Here is a 20,552-nt window from a genome sequence, read left to right as displayed (position 1 = left end):
CATAAGAATGTAAATCCAGGATGCACCTGCATCCTGAGAGCTGCAAACAAGCTCAGACTTTTCATCACTAAAAGGATATAGTAGAAGTGACAGAAGGAAGTGATAGGTAGAACACAGATAGGAACACATGATCTGAACCACCGCAGTGGGTCTTACAAACAGCTCTTAAAATCAGTTCTCCCTTAACGGGAGAGGGATCCCAGTCCACCCCGCAAAGTCTTTATCTAAGCAGAGAAATCAGAAACGCAGGTTGATCACCCTCTTAGTGCAAAATTACAGCCTCCCATTTTGAATGCTTTGTCCACTGAACACTAAGCATGTCAATCAGTTCATTCTACCTGGATGGATGTTTTGCTGTCTAAGGCATACGGCTGTAGTCTTCCTTGCCTCATTTTCATCTATTTTTCTGTTACCCCTTGGTTTGCTCTATTTACATCCTCTTTCCCCTTGCTGTTTACATCTTATAAATACTTGTTAACAGCTGCCAAGTCCACCGCAGGTGTCATTTGGCCAAGCTATGCTGAACACATTCTTTCCATTCAAGCAAATCCCCTCCAGCTGCTGAAATGTTTTGAGACACGTTGTCAGTTATATTAGTGAAAAGGACCTCATTGACAGATCTGCATGGGTGAAATCCAAGAGCAGAAAGGGGCTCATTTAGTTTTGCCCTCTGAATGCTCCTTCCCCTGCCCTACTATTGCTTCTTTTCATAAGGTGCCCTAAGTTAAAAGAACTGTAATTTTATCCCTGCCAGAGGAGTCCACTGTTTTTAGACCTCTAGATGCTAGCCATTTTCATAACCAAGCTTCTGCTTGGAGCTCTTGTGTGCTTTATCCCTGTGTCTAAGTCTGCTGATACTGATCTTGCTGACAAACAGACCGCAAACTATAAAACTTGCTTTCTGGAGAAAGCCTACATCGTGTGGGTCCACTAAGACACATTAAGTATTTTAAAGTATTTCACTTCTTGGAGGGCAATTTCAACTGGCCAGGACTAGCTCCACACCAGCTTGCCTCCCATTCACCTCTTCCAGAACTGGATCTCCTTATTCCAGCATCCATGTGCCCACAGAATAAAAAGGATTTGATGTGATCACTCTAGATTTGTTTTTACTTTGCTGTATGAGGCCCCTGAATAAATAAAGATCGTTATTACTTCTACTGGCAAGCCATTACCTCTGTCCCTTACATGAGCCAAGTCCCTGCCAAGGTTACTTTCTTCCAGCTGAACATTAACAGCAACATAACTCCAAAAGATGCATTGATTTCAGAGCACTGATCTGTAAAATGGGAATGAAAGTATTTTTCTTGCTGCAAAAGGGATCTCCTATCAACCACCAGATTAAATTATGTATCATAATGCATCATAATCTGGTTTTATATACGACCACAAAGCTGATTGCTCCTGTTCCAGTATCCTGACCAGCTTTGTGATTGAACATATTCGTGCAATCTAAAATCCTGAGGAAAGGCAAATGTGCCTGAACCCATCCATTTCTCCATGTATCAACTGGCCTACTAAAAGAAACTAATTCTACTTGTTTTCCCCTGTTTATAGCTTTAGGGCTTCACTACCCCAGCAACGGTACTATAGGAAACTTCTCAACAACTTGCCGAAGTTGGTTCATTCTTGGCCACTTCTTCGCAGCTTGCGGCGTACGTAAACAAGGGCACACTGCCAAGGGAAGCTGTGTGCAGAAGCAGGCGGTTTGCCAAGCGGCACGCATCCTGCTCGCTGACAGCTCGCTGGTGCCTCACGTATAGCCAGTGTAGTCTCATGCTGCAACAGAGGAGGAGAAGAAATTCAAGCCAGGAGCTAGGCCCCCTGCTAACTGCCAGCAACAGAGACAGGGTCCCAGCGCAGAGGAAACGGGGATCACAAGCCTCTTGTAATCCCAGGCACTTTGTCACAGGGGATCTGTCCCCTCCTAGGGCAACACGTGGGAATACACGCGTTCGGCTTGCAGAGCACGACAGAAGACTCCTTGTTATGGCACTGTACACATACCTCAACACCGGAGTGCTCTTGGCGGAAATGGAGGAAGGGATTGGGAAATCCCTAAGTACCCAGCCGACATAGAAGTCGAGTATCACTTGCCTCCTGCGGAGACAAGGAGGAACAGGGGACTCCGCCTGGAAGTCAGGAAGCACCGGCTCAGATACCAGATGCACGTGACTTTGCTAGAACCGCACACGCAGCTGTGCTTCGCGTAAGGCAGCCTGCAGGTGCAGCTGCACAGGCCACTTCCTCCGGCAGGATTAACGCCTGGCACTGGGACACCAATAAGGGCTTCTGGCACCAAAGCCGAATGACCCAGAAGATTATTTTCAAGTAATTTGCTACCTGAACCCCAAAGCTTTGCCTTGTGCTCAAGTGCAGTCTATATATAAAGAAAAGCTCTTCTTTTCCATCATATATCATTCACTAGGCCAGCCCTGACTAGCATCCTTGAATCGAGAGAGCGGAAACGGCACCAGTTAGTTGGAGGCGGCGCTGGGAATAAGAGCCCTGTTCCGTTTTCCTCTCCACCACTGCCCTACGACCCAAGTGGGACAAGCCAAGGCAGGAACCGTTCTGTGCAATGCTCCTCGCTGCACTAGTTACCAAACGAATGATTGCAATATGCTCAAAAAGCCTCCAAAAGCCATGCTATACTTCATCAGTTCCAGGCACATTTTTTTCTTTACTAGCAGTGATCACAAATAAACGACAACAAAGCAGGGAGAGGAGTTAGGGCGTCAGCGACATGCTTCCTTGGAAGGATATAACCTAGCATGGGAGATCACAGAAAGGCTTGCAGGAAAATTCCTTCTTCTGAAACAAGCCCTTCCTTTCATCCTTGGGGGAAATGCCGCTGGCGTGAGGCTCTAATGCAAGACGACCAAGCTCAGCTGATAAAGGAAAAATTCTGCTGAGAGCAGCGTACGTGCTTGCTCCGCACGTGCCTGCCAGAGCTCAGATTAGACACGACTCACTGGAAACGCAAGCAAATGCAACCAGACATTTCGGATTAAATCATCAGTGGGAATAGCGGGAACACAGGCTGTCCTCTGCATTGAGGTCAGGGGGCTGAAGAAAATATAGTTAATACAAAACGTGCAGCGACTCTGCACCAGTATTTTCTCAAGTGCTGTTTAACCTCTCAATAGGACGTTTGCCTGTCAGTGTCAGGAAGAATAAATGCAGTGCCGCAAGTACCCGTCGAGCGAGAAGCGACACTCGTTTTTCAGACTGTGACTAACAGAGTAGCAGGGCGATGCTGCAGCTTTTGCCCTTCTGAAGTCCACTTCAGTTTGAGGAGGGAAGAGAAAAATACAGTTCAGGTCTTTAGGCTCCATAGCATCTCTCGCTGCTCCTAATAGACTCATCAGGATGAAGGACGTATCTCTGAATGAACCAAAAGAGATGCTATTTCCTTTCATTAAAAAATGGAATTAAGGTCATGACTGCTGCAGCGCTACTGTCTCGAAACAAAAGCCTCTCTGGAATTGGATGTTTGGCTTGCTGCACCACCTTCTAGAGGTAATTAAGTGGCAGAGAAGGTAGAAAAACAGAGGAAAATTGCTATGAGCACTTTACTAAGCTCCACTATAGCTAAAAAAATCCAAATTAAGTCTCTTTCATAACCTTAAAACTTCTGAAGAAGCAAGGGTATAAAAGTAAGACCCACTCTGCCTTAACCTAACAACTTTGATTCAAAGCACGTTACGAGCAGTCATCAGATCACCCAGCACACTCACTGTATAAGTAAATACATATTCATCTGTGCTATATACATTTTTAGAGATGTGCCCAAGCGGTGCATCGGTCACCGATTTCTCCAATGCTGCTTTGAAATTTCCAGGCCACTGCTGGCTTTTCCCCTCCAGGAGGACGAGCAGGAATTTTCAAAGCCCTTCCAGTTATGGCAAGTTTGTTCGCTTGCGCTTCCCAGACTGTAATCCTGAAGCTAAGACTGGTAGCAGCAGATCTCAGACTAACAGATACAGTTGCATCCACTATAGAGTTATCTGAATTTATATATATTTTTAATAGATAACTTAGAGTTACTCTGGAGATTCTCACAATGATATCTAGAGATGTGAGATAATGAAGAGTTCGTTATTTACACAAAAAAGTTTTTCCATCTGCTTTTCGTTAGATTTCCTACATGGCATAGTCACTGCTTTGGAAAGAAGCCAAACAAGCTAAACTCTATTATTTCCAATTTGGCACCTTCAATCTTTTGCAGCTACAACACCACATACAAATGTTGCTTTGAAATCTAATCATACTCGTATCCTTCCAATAATATTATTTCCCAGCTTCCCTGACCAGAAAACTTTCCAGTATCGTAAATGTGCCAGAAGAATTACAGTGATTGAGCTGTCAGCTCAAAAGGACAACAGAAACCAGACCACTGCATTTCTGCTCCCGCAGTACTGCTTCCGTATTTAAGAGGAATTTTCCAATCAAGGCAGCATTTAAGAATTAAGCCTCTTTTCTAAGAGAAACAGTGAGAGAAATCCCCCATTCTCTGCTCTTCATCCTAGCATCCAGCTGTCAATGCGATGTGTCCCAGCAGTTGCCCTGAAGGACACTTCCACCCTTCCACTGCACGGTTTTAAAGATGACCCTGCCCAGGTACAAGTAAATTGATCCAGACACTCAAATTCTTCCTGCTTCCTCCTCCATCAACAGCAGCCTCATTTCATCCTCCCATTTAGCTCTGCCTTCAGATCCCCCTCATCTCCCTAGCTCAGAGATAAGAAACCATTTTCCCTTGGCGTGCTATAAAAACCGCAAGTTACCCTTAAAAGCTCCTGAATGTCCTACTCAGCACTAGTCGCGCACGAGTAATTCCTACTTATCACACCCCCGGTAAAACCGTCTTCCTGCGACAAAACCCAAACTCAACTTCTTTCACTGCTGATCCAGTTTCTGTTCTATATACTAACTTTAGAACTAAACTTTAAACAGATGGGTTGGTGCTTGACAAATAAGTAAACGAGCAAAAACTGTTCAGACCTCCTGGGAGGGCTGTCAGGTGTGCTTAGTCCTGCAGCGGGAAGCATCATGTGGGAGTAAACCACCAGAGGACTGGAGGGGAGGAAAAATGAAAATAAAATTGGAGCAAAAGGAAATCAGAAAACTTGATGGATTTTTTGCTTTGTGATGATACCTGCCAGAGGCATATTTCTGTACGTGAGCGCAGGATGGGGAAAGAGAGGCTAGTGGCCAACTATACCTCCCTAATCACTTGCTCCTTGGAGAGGCCAAGCACGATTCTGTCTCATGCTCTGGGCAACGAAAAGTCATTTTCTTTGGAAAACATATATTCTCCCTCCTCCACTGCCCCTCCCTGTCCTGAGTTACTTATGAAGAGTCTTCAAAAACCCTGTTTGAGCACAAATCTGGAAGCTGCAGAAAGGGCAGAAACAGTCCACAGACCTTAGAGCCAGGGGCAGAGGATCCACAGGGGAATAGATGGGAGAGGCCATGAAAGGCCAGCAAACAAGTTGAAGAGCTGTCCACTACCTCTTCCTGACCATATAAAAGACTGCTGTGAAAAAGAAAATATGAAAGAACTTACCCATTTAGATTTTACTCACAAGTTCTCCAATTGCCTCTTTTTTAATACGAGAGCTGATTGCCCAGATAGGTTTAGATATATTCCTAAAAAAATACAGCAACCCAAAGATTCATTATCCTCCCTAAAATGTGTGGGTTTTTCATCATAGTATTAAAACAGCTACATGAAAAAAAGTTCCCTGTAACTTGATTTATTCCACTTCTGGCTTTGCAACAAGGCACACATTTTAATTCTGCTGATACAGAGAGATGTAAAACTAATAACAAGAGTTAAACTGTAAGAAAAGTCCACCATCTGTTCATTTAATTTCATCAGTATATCAAAGTACGGCTATGAATTAATGAGTTCGATGAGTTTGAGACTGGAGATCAGGACAGTCAAAATACACCCCTTGCAATGATATTTTTCTCCAGCCCTCAAGCTCCTGCTGCATGAAGGATTTAAATAGGAGATATTATAATCTTCCACCTTCATTACGAATGGCAACAGATGAGTAATTAGATAGGTGCTATAGACAGGGAAAGAGAAAATCAGATCATTAACCATACTATGGGTGCAAAGCCATAAGAACTAGACTGATGTGCATATGATGATCCAACTATTGCACAACTCACAGAGCTATCAGAATGAAACCTGATAACAGCCACGTGGTTCTGTCCACGCTTAAGACGACTGCACTTTGAGACAAAATTTTGAACTGATGCATAAACACCATTAATTAGCCTGAGCACTTGAGCAATACACAAGATGAACCATCCCTGAAGAAATCAAAGCAAAGCCTCTTAGGAGCAATCACAGTACAGTACATTGCCAACCAATTGCAAACAGAAAGTCCAAAGCCTTCAATATGAGTTCACAGCCATGTCTCACGAGGTTTTCTTAACGTAAGCAAATGCTCAGATTGCACTTCTATTTTTAGGATCTTGGTTTTATTTAAACAGTAGTAGTCCAGGATTGATCTGGATCAGATTCAAATTAGGTATCCAAACATAAGTTATCATCTTTGCTTCCAAGGCAGATCCCACCTTCCTTACCATTTTTCTCCATTCTCTCAGGGGGCAGCATCAAAAATAAAACATCTCATCAAAGGTGCAATTCTATCATTAAGGCCTAGACTCAAAGAGTTTAAAAGCTTCTTAGCTATTTCAGCTCCTGCATACCCCACTGAAATCAAATCTGCTGTTTGAAATACACTGGGAAGCCAGGTGCCTATGTGCTTTGCTGACCCTAAAATTCAGTTTTTGTTTTACAGTCTGGTTTATTTGCACATAGCCATGGATCCTCTACTCATTACACAAGCACAAACACACAGGGTATAGGCCATTTCTCCAAATATCTGTATGAATAATTCCAAGCCCCAAAGTCCCCACACATCAATCTGAGCTAAAAAGAGACATAATAAAGAAAAACTACCACTGCATACTGAGATACAGATATCTATCTGCACACACATAAACATATTAGCAGTCATCAGATAGCTTTCCCTTCTCTGAAATGTATCTAGCAGAGTAGAAAGCCAACCATATTTGAAAAAGGGCAAAGACTGCAGGCTGACAGATGCAAAGATCACAAGGATTAACCTTACAGTTGCTAACTTCCTGCCCTGCCACAGGTCCAAAGCCTGAGACCTCGCTTGGCATGCAAAGGAATTACTTTGAAGAAAGGGAACTGGAGAAAGGATGTTTTAGGATATTCAATTTTATTCCCCAAGTCTTAGAGCAGACTCAAGTCTCTGTCATGTAATTTCGATACTTCTAGACTACAGGAAACAGAAATCTTGCCTTCCAAACCGTTATGGCCAATAATAGACCGCAAGTGCTGCGAGATGTGCTTCATCCTTTGGTTCACAAGGGAAGAGAAGCAGCATTTTTCCCAGTTTCTTTTGTACTTCAGTTTGGTTTCCCAACATCTTTATCAGCACCAGCAGGATAAGGAATGGGATCCTTTTAGTGGAATGTATTCCCTAAGACTTGTTTTGTTATAATACAGGAAAGCAGATTCCCTACATGCCACCTCAGGATCTTGGTCTCAGGGGCAGCTCTGCAGGAACCTGGTGGCTTCCTTCAGAGCCCTCTCCTATACCATGGGCAGAAAGATCTCTGAGCTGGCTCTCAGCACAATCCACAAGGGATTACAGAGCTTGTTTGCCCAGACCCTGTATGGCCCAAAACGGGCAAGGATACTTCTAAAAATCTCAGCAGCCCCAGGAAACGTGTTCACCATGTCTTGGCAATGCACCTAGCAAACATGAATGGAGTTACCAACAGCCTGCTTACTGCTGAGCACTGGAATAAACAAGAGTTAACTTCACCCTAATGCTTCGGCTGGATATCAGATTTCAAGCAAATCCTCCAGACACATTCAGCCCGCTGAGATGAAGGTATAAATCCACTGCATTTAAAGGGAACAACCACCTTCCTAAAACATCAGATGATTCAGAGCAGTAATAATTTCTCATTCCTTCAGCAACTTAACCCTCAAAAGCTACAATAATTCATGAAAATACAAGCAACTCAGAGAGAGGTGGCTGCTGCTTTTAGAACTATCCTAGGCAAAGTCGTAAGAAAAAAAGAAAAAAAAAGAAAAAAAGAAAAAAGAAAAAAAAATTACCTGGAACTTTGCTTCATAATTTAGTTCTGCACAATTGTTTTATGAAACTGTATTTTTTGAGTATTTCAGAGTGTTAGAATCTAAATTGTACACATTTTTCATGCTGCCAGCCCTGTTTACTGTGAATTTTAAATACTGTGAGACAGGGATAACAAATCAAGGAGATAATTGTGCCCCATTACAAACCATTCACAGCAGCCTTAAGCTTTGCTGCCAGTAACCTGTTTGCACAGTGCAGCACAGGTCGAAAGCCCACCGCCCGACCCGAGAAGAGTTGTTTCGAAGCTGAGCGCATTTCTTTTAAGCTGACAAATAAGGGCACTTCTCAGTCTTGTAAAAAATGTAATTTGCCAACTGTCTCTACAGTTGAGACATCCTCTCCTTTGAGAGAGGATATGGAAGTGGGAAGTGGGAAAGGGACAGGGGGCAGAAGTAAGGAAAGCAAGTGTGAATGACAGTGGGATGGACAGGCAGCAGGGAATCTGGGTAATCTCAGGGCTTGGATGTGTCAAGGAAGAGAAAACAAGATCTGTAGATCAACAGAGACATAGTCAAGAAAAGAAAAAAAAAAGACAAGAAGGTTAAATATGATCTAGATAGGTGGAAGCCTTAAGACATGATGAAGCAAGCTCTTAAGACGAACAGCAGGTTTATTCTCCAACAAAAAGAACCAGTAATACCAGTGCAGCTGGGCTCCTTAAATCCCTATCCCTTACACTTAGGGACGTCCCTCATCAGAATCAGTCCGTATGAAGTTTTGAACCCAGTAAAGGAACAGAAATACCTGGACTGATGTTTAAACTCACGCAAGGACCACCAAGAGTCCTGGAAATTCCCATGTGATTTTCTTTTATCTTTTCTGTAACCTCTACATTGAATGAGTTTATAAGCCTGTAGGAAAAAAAGCATTAGTTTATATTCTTTGTGATAGTATTTCCAGTGCACACCTTGGAGGCAGCTTCTGAATTCAGATGGCAAGTTCTGCCCCCCTCCAGTCATTCCCCCCACACACATTCTTTTAACACACGTGACCAAGTTTAATAATTCAAAAAGGTAACTTTCATCATGCTTCTAGGTACTATGCCTCATTAAAAGCCCAGTAATTGATGTCATGCACCCACCATCTCCACATCAAGTATTGCACCTTTGCAGTGGCAGTTTTAGAACAACTTTTTTCCTCACAGGCTTTCTATGATATGAGTAGAGAGGCTCACTCAGGATGAAGGGAAGGTCTTCAGCGTCGTTCTTCCCCTGTGCTGGAGGCCTCAACCTCAGATACAAGGGGGGAAAAAAATAAAAAGTCCTTCCTTTTTTCCAAAGCTGATAACCCAGGGTCCCTCTGAGGTTTCTGATTTCCACGAGAAGAAAAACCATTGTATGCCTTCCCTCCAATCCTGCTACGTTTGAGGGTCCTTTACAAAGAAAAGCACAGTGAAGCACCAGTGATCCTGACTGTTTCTATCATCTGCGGCTTTTTGCCCAACTTGACCATGCTAGGGATTACTTATGTGCTAGAAGCCTTCATCCTAGTGCAGACTAAGAACAAGCAAATTCCACCTTCAACAGCTTCCTGACAAATGGCAGGGCCAAGGGATCAGCGGCTCATGGCAGAGAAAGTAAGCAACACCGATAAGCAGATTTCTTGTCAGACTTTCCTGAACGAACTGGAGTCGCAGCCAACCATAATGACCACGGAGACAGTCAAGCCGCCGTATTCCATCCTTGTGGTTCAGGGGTCTTGGAGTCAAGCTCTGAGGGCGTAAGCAGGCAAACAGGATTTTCTGAGAGCAGAGTGATTACGAGAGCTGCCTCTCGGGCACTGTCTCATCTTTTCATTCACTAGGCAAACTCATCAAATCAGAAGATAATTCCAGGCTTTAAGGAACAGAAAGAGACTCAAGCCAGGCTCAGCACATCCCAGGGGTCCCTCACTCAAAGCAGCAGCTAATAAATTCCTGGGTGGCAAAGGTACCGGCACATTTGGCCTTCTCTCAAACACAGAGTCCAAGCACCCTACATAGAGCACAGGCTTCAGGAACGCACAACCAGCCAGCCAGAGAGGGCAACAAGCAGGTTCAGACGCACACAAACATGCATCCATCACGAGAATGCTTGATTTGCTTCTCCCAAGCTGCTGCTTTTATCCTCCTCTTCCAGAGGGCCAGAGCAGAAGAAGAAAAGGCAGAAAGGAAGAGTTGATTAAATGGGCCAACAGCCCAAAATGCAAAGGCACAAGTTGGATTCTAACCCTTGGAGTCAGCAGAAAGAAGAGCGGAAAAAAGCTACAAGGTGAAATAATAAGTTTGAGGAGAAAGCTGAATGGGGGAGGGGGAGGGGAGAGAAAAGAGCAAAGAGCAGATGCCCAGACAAAAAAAATCTCCAAATATCCTCGAAGAGCAGGTCCATGCTCTGCCTCCAGGAAAGGGCAGCGGAGGGGAGCGAAAGGCACAGAGCACCGCCGAGTCCTGTCCACTGCTACGTCACTCGGCGCAGGCAGGGCAGTACGCGCCGGCTCCTCGACTGCCCGCTGAAGGCCCCCCAGCCCCAGCTGCGTTCCCAGCACGGACCTGCAGCTGGATAGTATCCGTTTTATTTTAGATAGCCCATCTAATCGCTTTTAACTCTTTCCCTTCCGATACGCACATCTTACACGCCTCATGCGTTTGTATGATGTGCAGCGCTAGAGATAAAGCTTCCTATCAAAAGAACCAAAACAGACTTAGGACTAGACCTTTTATTTTCCAAATACACACAGAGAGCAGCAAAAATAGGATATTTCACTATCAGACACATTCCCAGATCGTTCTGTTAAACAGGCGTGTTGGACCAAATTTGCTCCTAGAATAGCGACATTTATAATCAACAAAACTTACCAATGTTGCTTAAATTAGTCTTTTAACACATCATGACCAATTTTTTCTCCAAAGCTATAGCCATTCCCAGATCTTCTCCATTAATTATTTACTCCCCATAAATTTCAGTCTCCAAGTGGCTTTGCTGAGGCAACTATAGAAAACCAAAGAAAGGGTGGGCTGTATGTGGGATGGCTAAAGGATTTATGGAGGGTTTACACTTTTGTTGCGGTTTGATGTTTCATTGTTCTGGCAACCAGATTGCATGGAAAGGTATTATTTTTCTACACTAAAATCCCCTTTCCTTCCCTCAAACTCCATAATGTTTCTAACTGAAATTAAATTAGCACTTAACAAAAGCAAAATACTATAATTTTAGAACTGTATCACTTTGATCTGTTATATTTTTATACTCACAAGAGAGAGAAAACCCCAAGTTCCTATGCTCCTTTTGTCATGACAAACCACAAAGATAATTACCAGGAAACTGCTCTGGTAAAACCTCCCAAACCAACTGTCACTGGGAAGCCAGACAAACATTCCAGAAATAACTAAATAACTGATATTACTGGAGACACAGAACACAATACCATTAACAGAAATAACCATTAGCCAGCATCCGGTAACTTTATTAGCTGTCTTTGGTTATTGTGACCAGTATGATTCATACTTTTAGAAAAAGGTAAGAGGATATTTCTTGTCGGATATGATCCGAAGCCTAAATTAACTATCAAATGTCTGTGCAGCCACCCATCAAGATGTATGTAGATGGAATAGGCTTTAATCACAGAATTATTAGTAGTACCTTAGATGAGAGCACAATCTCCTCAAGGTCTCCCTGTCAGCAGAGATGGGGATCTAAGAACCTACAGAACCTACTGTGAATCTTCCAAAAGCAGTTTTATCTCTCTCTCTCTCTCTCTCTCTCTCTTTTTTTTTTTTTTTTTTATTAAATAGATCTCAGGAAAGCTTGGTCCTTTCCCCAAGTTCTTAATTATATTTTCACTTTGAAAGTAAGCTCTTAAAAATATCCAAATTTTTCATCTAATTACAATTAAGTTAATGATTGAAATACAGAAACAGCATACAAGTAGCTTCCCATTGAAAACAAAATACATACCATCCATGTGCCAGCCTGAGCCCCAGAGGCAGCACTTTGGACCATGATATAAATAGGGTTTCAGGGAACAAAGAAAATATCATATTTATCTATGATCCATTCTGCCATTTAATCCTCTTGAAGTCCTCCATATTGTATGGATGGGCAAACTAGTGGTTCATGGGACACAGTCACATTGCTGTGTGGGTAGAACGCCCACACATTTCAGATTTGTAGAGTAGGACAACACAGGACCAACAAAGGGACTCTAATAAGCCTGCTTTTTTCTTACGCCTGCTCTTGAAAATCAGCAGGAGGCAGCTTGCAAATTAAGCAGTTGAATAAAAAACAAACAGTTGGCAAAAATTATAGAGGTGTTTACAGAAGGGGAAAAAGGAAGAGGATGAGCAAAATGTGCTGCCAGAAGTATAGAAGTGCACATATTTTAGAGCAACACCGGCTCCATTAAAGACAGAGATAAAAGATAGCTTGTAACAAAAAAGAAGAGAAAGAGTGCTTTGCATCATTCAGCTCAAAATCTCCTGAGATACCCAGACTAAGTAGCAGCTCTCCTTCTCCACTTTACTTTGCATCTCCATGGGATAGTACTTATATCAGAAATGAAATAATGAAATTATTGTAGGTGAGGAATCTGTAAAAGCAAGCAGAATAAGGGCATCTTTACAGACACTCAGAGAAACAGCCAAAGCACTGGCTGTCTCAGCATCAAGCGACTAATCAGAACAGGCTGTCACAAAGGAGTTCTAACCTTCACTGCAGTGAACATTCCCCTCAAAGCACGCACTGGCCCAAAGACAAAAATGTGGTATTTCCATCGTTTTAAATAGATTGATAGAACATGCAAGAATTCTCTTTTTTTTTCTGAGCAGTGCTTCAAAGCACTGTTTGTTTTAAAGGAGGGCTGTAAGAACATGCTAACAAAGATAATGAAGACAGAGCTTTCTTGAGGCAAAGGGCTACTAAACTCAGCGTCTGACCCAACAGAACACACTCAAAAAAAAAAAAAAAAAAAAAAAAAAAAAAAAAAAAAAAAAAAAAAACCTGTCAGAAATAATCTACTTCCAAAGATCACTAAGAATTCAGCTAGCATTCTAATAGGAGGGCACAGCACATCTCTTGCCTGGTGCCTGCAAAGATAATACCTTTCTGTGAAGTGTGCATGTACCTGCGATTTTGACCTATTATAAAGAAGAGAACGCTCCCCCATTAGAGGGCATGATTTCTCTTACTGTCCAAGCTTTGAAAAGCTTTAGGGAGTTTTGAAATATTGTGAACCATTTTCTAATATAAGAATCCATAGAAAAAAAAAAAAAGATCAGTTTGTCACTTTAGGCCAAGCAAAGGAGAGTCATTGTATTGCCCTAGTCATATCTTGGTATTAAGTCCAACTTATGACAGGGTTTAAGAAGTCACAAACACTCATGTTACTTCTGCAGAAATCCACGCACAAATCCACAGAGTGGATGAAGTCTGTGGAACAAAAGCCCCACCTCAGAGTCTCCCAGAAACGTTGCTCACAGAATAGTGCTGATCTTACATGATATCTATTGTTCCAAAAATTCAATGCAGATCACAGCTTAGTATCAGTGGTGTTGCAGGATCTGGCAGGTGCACGTCAGCTGGTTCAGCACAAGACACTGGACATATACGAGTAGGCCAGGATCTTTGGCAGTAGACCCCAAAGCATGTTCTGGGACCTACCTTGCTCCTCCACCTCCAAGAACCAGTGCAATGGCATTGCCAGTCAGAACACGAGCTAATCGAGAAAAGTCAGAGTGACGGTCCGGTGGTTTCTGGAATACGCGTTCATACATCTCTATCTGCAGAAGAGAGGAGGAAGATGGTTATTCCAAAGGCAATTTAGAGCACACATGAGCACCCGGCAACATGCCGTTAAGGAGTGGATGGCTGTACTTCAGCTGAAAAGAAGGCTAACGAACTACCCAAACAATTCCAGCGATCACCTGCATCTCTCAGATTTTTCTACTAATTGTGGGAAGAGTTTCATAGTATTATAGTACAGCATTGTCTACAGAGATATTTATCTTTTTTGGCCAAGGATTGAAAGTTACTGGGAACCTTCCACTCTGGCTCTGCTTTAGCACAATTTTCTCAAGCACAGGGATCCTGGCAGTGAGAAAAACTCTACAGCATGTACACATCCCTTGACATGACCATAAGATAATACTTACTATCTTCAGTATATCAAAAAGGTACACACACAAGGCTCTAAGGAAGATGTGAACCCCCTACCTCCATCCCTTCTATGATAAACTGAGGTCAACCAGACTTACAAGAACAGTATCTGTGCAAGTCATCTGCACATCTGAACGTCACATAGCAGTATTATGCCTGGTTACCTTTGAAATAAACATTACAAGCACAGCTAAAGGACCATCCACCAAAGCAGATCTCTCTTACCAGCTTGGGCAGGCTTCTTTTGGAAAAGACTCTGCGGGGACAGTGAAGATGAAGGTGAGCAGAACACCAGCTCCTCATGTTGAGCCATTCCACAGTTCGGGAAGGGAGAGGCCCGTCCTCTTTATGAAGCAGGACAAGTTGCTTCTGGGCTCGGACTGCTGTGTTCTCCAGCATCCTCTCCAGCTACAGCACATTGTACACACCAAAGGAATTGGGTATCAGGTATTCACACTGCTTCAGCATCAATCTAAGAATACTGTATTATGAAAAATATATGTGTATGTATGTATATATGTATGTATATATAGATACACACACACACGCACTCACACTCTGTGGTGCAAACTGATCTGTATTGACACCTGAATCTGCAAACGTGCACACTAAGAACCTCATAGAAGACTGAATTAGACAAATACAGATTCTTTTTTTTTTTCAACCTTTGCAAGAGTCGTGTGCCCAGCTAATAAACTTTGGTAATCAAATACAAAAAGTAAAAATAAGTAGGAGGGGAAAATACAGCTTAGAGTTTGTATCAACATACATGAAACTGTTCATACAACACAATTTATATGTAGTTTTTCCAGGGAACATAGCATGAATTCCATCCGGGTAGAGAAGACTTTGCCCATCTCTTTGGAGATCCTGCAAAGAAATTCTGGACAGAAATGTGGTACTGCTTCAAAGCAATTTGTTTTTTTTCATTTACCATTGGCTAAAATGTGAAAGATTCTGTAGAGGAAAAAACCTTGCAAGTAGTTTAAGCTATTTTGGAGGAACCTCATTTAACTCTTTCCATTTATAATCCATGTTTCCAAGAAATATTTCATTATTCATGCTTCAAGCAGGTATTAAAATTCATATAGGAATCAGCCTCCTTTGATCTAGATTATTAACACTGCAAATATGAGAAGCAGCTACTACCGCACCTCTCCAACAGTCGGTTCCTGGTCTCCCAGCCCTACTATTAAGATGCAGTCCGCCTGTCTGATGCAGCGTTGTGTCCATGGAGTAAGGGTGCTGTCTGCCTGGTAGAGCACAATACGGTGAATATCCTCCTGCTGTCCCAGCCAGCTAGTCAGTCGGTATTCATGGATACTGAGGACAGAATAAATAGATAAAAACTTTTACACTGCAGCTCCTGCCAAACTGAAGTGGTGAATTCAACAGGGAAATCTTAGAGGTCAAACACAAGACCTGGAAGGCAAAGACTTGCACCTCTCTCTCATTCACTGCCATCCCTATATCCAGCCTGTCTTACAACAGTTTCTGGAATCAGATATTTTTAAAAAAAATCCATTTCCCACAGATGCAAATAAGCTGCTCCTTTATCTCCTGCTAAAAAAACAAAACTTTCTCCCATTTCCCTTCATTACTTTATTCTGCAGTCTTGGTATGGAGAACAAATCCAGTCATTCTTAACATAAAGACAGACTCCATACATATCTAACATTACGTGTCTCTTCCTGAGCTCTCCTCCTTCATTTTTGCTGTCTTGTAGTATGATTTCAGAGTTACTAAATAAGTCAGCGCTGGGCTGCAGATATTGACCACTGTAGACAGCCACAGGGTAATCTGATTAGAGAGTTTTGGGCACGCGGTAAGAAATTCAGAAGTATGACCATGTGTGCATGCTTAGGGAGAAGGTGACAGAACCTGTCTGAAGCACAGACAGGAATATTCATGAAATACGATTGAGGATCTAAAGTCTCAGAAACTCTGTGATTTGTCCAGGATCTTAACAGGCAAAACCTTCCTTATTTTTCTCTCTCATGAGGCTTTACAAACAGCACTATTTTCATGCTCTTAGGAGTCAAGGGAAGACACTCTTGTGAGCTACCAGACCTACGGCATTTACAAGACTCCAGAGCCAAGGCACACACAGCAGACCATTATTAAAGAGCCTTAAAAAAAACCCTACTATTTTAGAAGCAATGTCAGCTGTAACTCTATATTCAGGCTGACAATAAGCTGTATACAGATATTCAATACGTCATACAGGAAACAGTTATATGTGCGAAGCAGCTATATGCAAGCAAGACTTAGCCCATCTGTAACTGATAGGTCTAAAAAATTTCTCTTATCTGCCCACATTTCCAGGCTCGTACATTCTTTTTTTCCACTATTGCTCCACCATTAAACACTTGCACACATAGAAAAGACGGTGCAGTGTTGCCTAACTTCAAAATTTCCATGACATCTTTAAGAATGTGTATACAGTGCCTACTTGGACAAATTCAGCTTCTCTAATTGCACAAGTGAAAAATCAAGTATATGATATAAAAAAAAACAAAAAGCAAAAAAACTATGCACTTGAACTAAACACTCTTGAAATGTCATCATCTCAAACACTTTGATCAGAAAGCACAATATATGTTAGAAAGTGGGGTTTTATTCCCAAACACACTGTATTTTAAAGACTAGCATAGTATCTTTCTGCATTTGTCTGTAAATAGCAATGAAAGAAGGCAGGTACCTATCCAGTGCTGCAGAACCAAGGCGCTGTTTGATATTATCACTTGTGAGCAGCAGCGCAGGACCTAGAAGAACAGAAAGTTGCTCGTATGTGAACACCTGTCATTCAAATCTTGACAAGTTACATAAAGAAAATGTAGTTATACCACTGCAACAATGCATAAGTGCATTGACTAGAGTTATAGAGGAGAGGGCACACAGTCCAAGCAAAGATTTTCCTGCTTATCTGCAATAGTAACTTCCCATTCTCCATCTTCCCAGAGTCCTGTTAACGCGTTAGTCCCAGCCTACAAGCTTTTTTACTGCATTCCTTAATCTCACATAGGACAGTTTCTACTACAACTAAATTTTGTGCCCCAAACAGAATATTCAGCATATCACATACCATTTCTAATCATAGAGAACTTTGTAATCTAGCTTCAATATAACAAGCAAACACCCCTATTTCTTTGACTTACTGAAGCACATTATTTGTTCAACCTGCACTGAGATAACTCCGCAGATGAATCCTGAAGCTTTCTAGTAGCCTTACTTCTCACTCAACGCCCCAACAGGAACCTATAGCACGTACCATCCCCCAAGTACAAAAAGACTCCCAGATCTGTAGGGCACAGTCCAATTCACAGTACTTCCACTACAGAGTCAAACGTTCACACCTATCTGCCATAGTACGTGACAAAGAGCTTCTTGCAGACATTTTAGTCTATTCTTCTTTCTAGCAAGTCTGTTTTATCAGCAGCAATAGCTGCCATATGTGGTGGAGGCTGCAGAATAGCTGCAGCTATATACAAAAAGCAAAAGAAAGGAAACTTAAGGAATTCATCTCATACCAAAAGAAAAGATTGTGTGTCTCATATTGAGAGATAACCTCACATTTACTAACCTAAAATAACACTTCCCTTGTATTAATGTTTTCTCAATGTAATACTCCATTTTTTCATTAATACAAGAACTGAAATTCATGTATGAAGTAACAAAACAATTTATCAGATGTAGTCTCTTAAGGCATGACAAAAAAAAGAACAGCACAGCGTAATGTATTTATTTAGAAGCCATATAATAAAGAAGTCATAAATGGACAGCATGGTAAAAAAGTCACAATTTCACCTTTACATGCTCAAAAAGTTAAAAAAAAAATAAAAGTACACTATCTGGGGCTGTCCACCTGGAGCTTCAAGGTCAACCATGTTTCTCCCATAATGCTCAAGTCCTCCTGCCAAGAGTACAGTCTGATTTAACATACTTGAGTGTTAGGCCCAGCCAGAACTTAGAATTTTGGTTTTCACTCTTGTATTTTCATACCACCATGTAATGTTTACTCTTCATTTGTTACACTGGTAATGAAAGAGAAGCAAACAAAAATGGACAAAAATATCCCACAAGTATAGAGACTAAGTCAAGAAGATTTCAGTGTAAAAAAGCAAAGCTGGTAAGAAAGCATGGAAAGCAGGAGGACTTGAGAGTAGATATTAAGTTCCTCATCCTCAGATAAAGTTTATGGCAGCTCATTTTCTGGTAGTTGAGTTCTCTGAAAGCAAAAGACCCAAGAGAGATGCAATCACTTGCTAAACATTTCCTTCAACAGCAGTGCTGGCTTCGCCTGCCCCTCATTCCTGCACCTGTGCCACTCCGCTGCATGTGCCGGTAGGACACTTTGCAGGGAATCAACCCAAGTTTTGGGGAATATTATCATATTATTTTTAACATGAGTTGGTTCTCTTATCTGGTTCACCTTCCAGCCTCATAAACAGTTGGGCTGATACAACTTTGGATGGGGCAGTGGAAGAAAGAGGTTTCCCCAAAGAAATGCTTGTGACGTTGCATGTGATCAAGACTATGGGAGAAAGGACAGGTAAATCTTGACAAAAGCATTCAATACAAGAGTTACTATTCGTGTTCATTAACATGTCAAAGCTCTCAACAAAATAGAAATGATATATAGACCAAATATTCTTCCAGGATATGTGACTTACAAAGCTTTATGACAACGGTAGTAGGCAAAGACAAGCAGCCAGAAATGTAAAATGAGCTAAGGAAATAAAATAAAAATGTAAAATGAGAGACACTAATGACAAGGAGGGAACACAGTGCTCCCCCTTTGCACTTGTTTGCCCGCTATTTCCCAGCTCCAGATCACCAAGATAGAAGAACTTCGCCAAAGGAGTTTGGGCAGCACCTCACCGATGTGTCGCACTAAGGGCTCGTGCCCCAAGGGGAAAACCATTAAACATGAACAAGCCAGCGAGGTGAATGAACCAACCAGAACACCTTGTACACAACACCAGGGCGGATTTTGTAGAGTGAGGTGCATCTTCACACCAGTCAGGACAACAGCTGCCTCACGCAGAGGCCTCACTCTTCACTGGGGACCATCTCTCCCCATCAAGCATCAGAAGAACCTGAAGAGGCTTTTGACTTCCAAAATCACATCCACTCATCTTACTTTTCTGTTTGGAAAGAGAAGCTGTCTCCACATGCAGCATAAACTAGCGTGTACAGGCAAGCACACTGATAGACAAGTTTTGGAGAAGTCTGCCTAGCATCCCCTCTCCACAGCGGTAGTGCGGGAACAAGTCTCGCAGCCCGTTATTCAGAGCACCAGCAGAGAACACGGGGACGTTTCCAACTGAATCCACCCTGTTTTTCTTCAGAAGTAACAACTACCCGCTCTATGCTTCCAATTTCTAGCAAGTGCCCAATTAACCAACCATTAAATAACCCTCCCTTTCATTAATGTGATCAAGAACACCAACATGTGTGTTCCCAAGCATGTAAACCAGAATGACCGAGACTGTTATTTAAACTCAACTGCTAAGAGCAATGAAAAATAAAATCATTCTCAGGTACATACCCTTCATACAGCCATATTGGTAGGCAGGAATGTCCCAGACTATGCATTACTGCATCTTTAACACACATTTTCATAACTACACATCATCTAGTAACACTGTCTCTACACCTGGCATCAGCTTCAGAAGCAATTTGTAGTTTAAATTAGCATACTGAAAACACCTTTGCATCCTCCAAACGCTGCCTGCACCTTTCAGTGACTATTCCGTTCCAGCAGAGTTAGACATGGGGTTAATAACTCAAAGTTAAAAACATAAGAAAGGTTATATATGATGTAACATTTGAATATTTATCTAGCCCAGTGCAGTGCCTCTGACTGTAACCAATAGCAGATTGCTAGACAAGAGTATCAGAGTGAGATAAACCATGACACTTTGCAAGCTTCCAAGTTGCAGTTCATGAATTTCTCAAGCCAGAGGTGGTGACTTTTAAAAGCCCAATAATAGACAGATTTTTCTTTCTGCAAACTCACTGGGATTCTGAATCCCAGCTTTTAAGCACATCAACATGCAGATAAGAAAACACGGCATTGCGATGGTCTAATGCGTCCCCGTGCACAAATGATCATGAGCTACTGTCAGCATTTGCAGGGAAATCTCATGGAGCATCTAAATGGGGACCGCAAACTCCTCAGTTTTGCAAGACAAAACTA

The 20,552-nt window shown here is 42.1% G+C and overlaps 1 protein-coding gene across 1 annotated transcript in view; it reads right to left on the bottom strand.

Moving 5' to 3' along the window:
• Positions 1-20,552, bottom strand: part of PNPLA7 (patatin like phospholipase domain containing 7) — a 130,615-nt gene that overhangs the window by 38,429 nt on the left and 71,634 nt on the right. The window contains exons 23-26 of the mRNA XM_062590991.1: positions 17,052-17,115; positions 15,505-15,673; positions 14,576-14,758; positions 13,856-13,974 (exon numbers count right to left, since the gene is read on the bottom strand). Coding sequence (XP_062446975.1) covers positions 13,856-13,974; positions 14,576-14,758; positions 15,505-15,673; positions 17,052-17,115 — 535 coding nt within the window. The remainder of the gene's footprint in view (positions 1-13,855; positions 13,975-14,575; positions 14,759-15,504; positions 15,674-17,051; positions 17,116-20,552) is intronic.

Source organism: Rhea pennata, chromosome 18 (genome assembly GCF_028389875.1).
Source record: "Rhea pennata isolate bPtePen1 chromosome 18, bPtePen1.pri, whole genome shotgun sequence".
In the NCBI taxonomy this organism is placed as follows: domain Eukaryota; kingdom Metazoa; phylum Chordata; class Aves; order Rheiformes; family Rheidae; genus Rhea; species Rhea pennata.
Note: the sequence above shows the minus strand (reverse complement) of the source record. Positions and strands in the feature narration are given on the sequence as shown.